This window comes from Macrosteles quadrilineatus, unplaced genomic scaffold, assembly GCF_028750875.1.
Source record: "Macrosteles quadrilineatus isolate MER2022 unplaced genomic scaffold, UCM_ALF_1.0 Scaffold_2__2_contigs__length_208266976, whole genome shotgun sequence".
Classification (NCBI taxonomy): Eukaryota; Metazoa; Arthropoda; class Insecta; order Hemiptera; family Cicadellidae; genus Macrosteles; species Macrosteles quadrilineatus.
This window is the reverse complement of record NW_026542595.1, coordinates 57301113-57307112: the sequence shown is the minus strand read 5'-3', so window position 1 is coordinate 57307112 and position 6000 is coordinate 57301113. Positions and strand designations below refer to the sequence as shown.

At 38.1% G+C, this 6000-nt stretch overlaps 1 protein-coding gene across 1 annotated transcript in view; it reads left to right on the top strand.

Moving 5' to 3' along the window:
* Window positions 1-3241: 3241 nt before the first annotated feature.
* The window catches only part of LOC128984240 (mediator of RNA polymerase II transcription subunit 25-like), a 42641-nt gene continuing 39882 nt past the window's right edge, over window positions 3242-6000 (top strand). The window contains exon 1 of the mRNA XM_054403541.1: window positions 3242-3376. Coding sequence (XP_054259516.1) covers window positions 3255-3376 — 122 coding nt within the window. The 5' untranslated portion in view covers window positions 3242-3254. The remainder of the gene's footprint in view (window positions 3377-6000) is intronic.

Sequence of the window (6000 nt, the reverse complement as noted above, 5' to 3'; positions counted from 1 at the left end):
GTGGTGACGTCATATCTATAATGGCTAATAAATGTCTCTTGAGGCAACACGATTACCGTAACGAGACGATGTGATTTCAGCGGAGTTCGTGGCATAGTTGGTAGCGCATCAAACTAGTGTTCAGGAGGTCTCGAGTTTGAAATCCGTCGGGGACATTAACTTTTTGTCAAAGATTTTGCTTTATTTGGTTTTTATCTTATATCTTTTTTTATATCATCAGCAAGTTTCGTTGGTTAGGTTATGACAATTTAATTTTATTATACAAAATTTTAAAAATGATTTTATTATTAAAAATTATAAGTAAACATTCATTTATTTTTTATCTTATATATTTTTTATATTATCAGCAAGTTTGGTTGGTTAGGTTAGGTTATGACGGTTAAATTTTATAATTAAAAAGTTAATTTTATAACTAAAAATTATAAAATTAACTTAATTTAAATTTGTCAACTTAGCGAGCGGCGAATGCTGACACTATGTTAGCCATCGTCCCTCCCGTGTGTCCCACCGGGGGTTGGGGTGGTATTGTAAAAACAATAACAATCAAATCAAAACAAATACAGGGTCCGGCAGAAAAACCTCCCCTAAAAGGAAAGCTAATAGAAACAAAACCATATAAGGTAGAACATTTTTATTTATACCAACTAAAAGTACATATTCTGCCATTTTAGAAAATGTACCATTCTTAGGGTTTACCATTAGTCTTACTTTTTAAATAAAACATCTCTTAAATGGCTTCCTTTACTGTCGACACACTGGTTGAGTCTTTCCCTTAAGTTATCCATTACTTGTTGAGTCATTTCTGGAAGAATAGCTTCAACCTCTTGTGTAATTGCTTCTTTCAGGGCTCGTAAAGATTGTGGACGTTGTTCATAAACTTTTGATTTTAAATAGCCCCAAAGGAAAAAAATCACAGGGCGCCAAGTCCGGCGATCGTGGGGGCCAGCCAATGTCACCACGCAACGAGATCACATGGCCAGGAAACATTTTCTTCACCAATGCCAGTGACTGCCGCGCTGTGTGGGCTGTAGTGCCATCTTGCTGGAACCACACGTTCTCAATTTCACCAAAAAGTTCCCTTAGTTTCGGTTGGAGAAAGTTGCGGAGCATGGCACAATAGCGTTCACTGTTGACGGTTAAATTCCTGTAATTTTCTTCGAAAAAGTAAGGACCGATCACTCCGGAATTGTAAACAGCACACCATACTGTTACTTTCGGGCTATGAAGTGGCCGTTGATGAAGTTCTTGTGGGTTTTGTTCAGACCAGTACCTACAATTTTGGCTGTTCACTGTTCCGGAAAGGTGAAGGTGTGCTTCATCAGAAACAATCACTACATCTTCGGGACGAATGTTTCGAAGAAGGTCTCGGCACAACCTTACACGGACACCACAGTCTCGTTCACTCAGTTCTTGTGTAGTTACAATTTTGTAAGGATGCATTTTTAAATCTCGATGCAAGATTCTTCTCACACTCCGATCAGAAATCCGTAATGCTGCCGCATGCTTTTTAGCGGTTCGTTGAGGAGATTGTTGAACTGAAGCTCTAACTGCATCAACGTTTCCGGGGCCTGTTGCAGTCCGTGGTCGTCCAAGTGGTTTCCGTTTTAATGCAGAACCTGTCTCACGAAAGTTAGAAACCCAAGAATGAATTGTTTTCTTATCGGGAGCGGGGTCCCGTCGTCCCAAGCGTGTTCAAGGACAAACACGCTTTTTTTTTTTTTTAAAGCGAACACGAAAAGCCATTTTGAATAAAATTTTCTACTACGAATGCACGATGTTCACCAGACCACGCCATGGCGTACACTGAAAACGGCACGTACGTAGGCAGCTACTCAACTCGACGTTCTGTACCCACGAGCACCTCAGCTTCCACAAGCACAGAAGGCCCTGAAACAGTTCCTGGGATAACAGCTATTTGTGTAATAGCTTCACTGTATATCTTTATTTGACCTGTTAAGATAGTTGTTTCAACAGTTGCAGTTGCGAACATCGATGTATAATACTCTTGCGAACTGTGCATTGTGATTTTAAGGTGTTTATTCTTTACTGTTTGTTTATTTTTGACTTGAGCTGCTTGATAAGGTGTTTTATGATTATGAAAATGAAAGTGTTGTGAGTGAGCTGAAATAATTCATTTTGCGTGCATGAATTATTTATGAAGTTTTATGTTCACTTAACCTATCTTTTTTGGATTCCTCAAGAGAGAGTGAGTGTTAATGTTAGGTTGCGTTGCGTTTGTGTGTGAATTTGTTAGATTGGAGTTTTGGTAGTGGTAACTTAGGTCTCGGTTTATTTTAAATAAGTTAGTTGGGCCTTTCAGTGGAGTTTAGGTCTAAGTTATTGCCTTTGAAAAAGTTAAATTAATAACTTATCTATTTATAAGAGTATGCCTAAGTTTACCTTAGAGACTTTTGACCTACCACTACCAAAACTGCAATCTAACATATTCACACACAAACACATAACCTAACAATCACTCTCTCTTGAGGAATCCGAAAAATATAGGTTAAGTAAACTTCATAAATAATTCATGCACGCAAAACATTTAGGCTAATTGTCAATACCTAATAACAAATCAGCTTCAGCTCACTCACAACACTTTCATTTTCATAATCATAAAACACCTTATCAAGCAGCTCAAGTCAAAAATAAACAAACAGTAAAGAATAAACACCTTAAAATCACAATGCACAGTTCGCAAGAGTATTATACATCGATGTTCGCAACTGCAACTGTTGAAACAACTATCTAAACAGGTCCAATAAAGATATACAGTGAAGCTATTACACAAATAGCTGTTATCCCAGGAACTGTTCGAAGGCCTTCTGTGCTTGTGGAAGCTAAGGTGCTCGTGGGTACAGAACGTCGAGTAGCTACACTCAAGGACGCGCCCCCCACCACTCTGCTCCTTCTACTGTCCACCTGTCCACATCACGTTACTTTGTAATCGCGGAGTTTTTTTCTGCCGGACCATGTACATACTAATTTGACAGGGACAATCAGGCGATCTTTTGTTTGCAATCCGAGTGACGTCAGAATATGATGGGAATTAGCACACCCATGTTATTTCCTTCCACCGACCACCATGCCAGATGCCAGCAGAAAACATTGGTTGTTTGGGGCCGCAGCTGTACCAACCGTAAAATAATCTTTGATTTTTTTTACGATAGTGCCAGCCGTATTAGCCTATGAAAAGTGAAAAAGAATAAGAAAACTAAATTTAATTAAGTAAACACACACAACAAACGTCAAACATGGTTGTGGGACCCGTCGATCACACTATTCAAGCTGATATAATTTTTGTTATTGAAGGGACTGCAATTAACGGCGCTTATTTAAATGATCTAAAGTCAAATTATATTATACCAACATTAGAGTGAGTACCATGTTGAATCTTTTTCTTTTGTAGCAATTCAACTTGCTCTAGGCCAGGGCCTGAGGCTGGCACCTTAGGTAGGCTAGATTAATTAGGATTAAATCTCCGGAAAAATATTTTACCTACAAACTTTTTGTTTGAAATCAAATCACATAACTTTATTTTAAACAAAAAGTTTGTAGGCTAAAAAAAATCGCAGAGGATACGCGTCCGGTAACAGGACGAGGATTAGGTGTCCACGGCAGTTACTGTCATAACCTAACCTAACCAACCAAACTTGCTGATAATGAAAAAAAATCAAGTGAAGGTTCAATTCTCTTCATAACATAAAATTATAAATGCCAAAAATGTTAACAAAAGCTGTACAGTTAAGAAGAAATTACGGTAATTCTGAGCAATTACTTGGTCAGCCCCAATTTTTTTCATATTTTACTATGGTCATCAGGAGGTTCTCAGAAAGTAAGAAACATATAATTCAAGGTTAATTTAGGTTAGGTTAGGTTAGGTTAAGTTAGGTTATTAATTAACGTAACCTAACGTAACGGTACTGATACAATTGGCCTTAGAGATGTATTTGAGACTAAACAAACATAATAAGTTAGGTTAGGTTAGGTTAGGAGTTAGGTTATTAATTACCTCAGTAATCGCCGGGTTCAACGTCCTCATCCGAGTCAGCGGCAACTGGATCAACGCCGCAAGCCACTGTTATCGCTTGGACTTTGAACCTTCTTATCGCTCGGCAACCTGTACGATGGCCTTGCGGGCCTTGAATTACATGTTTCTTGCTTTCTGAGAACCTCCTGATGCCCGTAGTAAAATATGAAAAAAATTGGGGTTGACCAAGTAATTGCTCAGAATTACCGAAATTACATTCAAAGCAAAATCTGTGACAAAAAGTTAAAGAAACCGATGTGTTTCGAACCAGGGACCTCTTGGATATCAGCCGAGCACTCTATCCACCACACCACGAACAACGCTGGCCAAACATCGTATCGTAGTGGTAATGGCGTTCCGGAACCCCACAACCCGGTGACGTCACTACCAGACGCCTAATCCACGTCTGGTTACCGGACGCGTATCCTCTGTGAAAAAAAAACGTAGTTTGCTAAATTAAAAAATTCTAAGTAGCCTAGCCTAAGTTATGCCTAGGCCTATGTCCTGTGTAACTTTAGGGGCAAACAAATTAATGTTTAATGCATGCCAAAAACCGCTAATGGTAGGCAAAAGTAGGGGCCTACGGCCAAAAATGTCTATTTAGGCCTAGGCTACTGTAAATCTTTTTCTGATAAAATCCTGTTTTGGTTTGCCGAAAGGCAGAGGATACGCGTCTGGTCCAGTAACCAGACTTGGATTAGGCCAAACTTGTTGGCAATGAAAAAATCGGTAATTATTTACCGTATTTACACTGGGATATGATGTAATTTTGATATGTCTACTTACAGTATTTTTAACGCTGAATCCAAAAATGCAATCAGTTTTGGTTGGAGAGATTCCTATGTGGCCGTATAGTTAAATAATTAATATTAAGCTTCGGTTTTGTAGATTTATTAACATATTTGTGGTAGGCTATGGACGAGTCCAAGTTCTAGTGGCGACTAACACTAAAAGGGGTGGAAGGTTTGTGGAGTGGAAACAGCTGTCAGCTGTTTACATTCAATACTAAACTGACAAAACCACACACGACGCCATGAGAGCAAAATCAGAGTTACAATATGCAATAACTAACTTAGATTTTTCAAAGAAAATGGACTTTTGTACTGTTTAGAAAATACAATAAATCAACTACAATACATAAACTATTAATCACATGAACATAAAATATAAAACAAAATAGAATTTATTCACGTAAAATATCAGTAATAGAAGCTAGGCCCCTGCCGACATGATCATAGTCCTCATTCCAATCCTCAACCATTGGCTAATGCCTCAACGTCTGTTAACGAACATGCCATAGTGCATAATCCCATAGTACATAATCCCATTGTGTCTAAAAGTGAAAACGTGCCACAGTGCATAATTTAATGTATCAGCAACTAATAAATTATGTTACATAATCTAATCTAATATAATCTAACCTAACCTAACCCAACCCAACCTTAATATTAATGTTTAAATTGCAGTTTATGTCAGAAAAGGCATGTGAGGAAAATAGGTCGGACTCTATGCGGATTCGTGACTATATTAAGTCCTTTGAAGTGAGGTTAGATTAGGTAAGTTAAAGGTTAGGTTATAATGAACCTAACCTTTACCTTCCTAATCTAACCTCACTTCAAAACACTTAATACAGTCACGAATCCGCATAAAACCTGACCTACCTTCCTCACATGCCTAAATAAGAACTGATTATTTGGTTTCAAAAATCAAAACCAATTGATTTGATTTAATTCCGCATTAGATCAAGTATAAACAGTTGTTTGCTCTTCTCACTCAGTCCTCCTCACTCCTCACTCAGTGACGTAGCCAGGGGAGGGGTCCTGGTGGTCCGGACCCCCCCCTTCTGGTCTTAAATATAATATTTTTTGTTAAATTAAATGTAGAATTATATAATCGTACTGTATTGACGTTGGGGTTGATTATTTTCAATGTCAAGAGAGCTAAAAAAAACCGTTTTAGGGTCCTATATT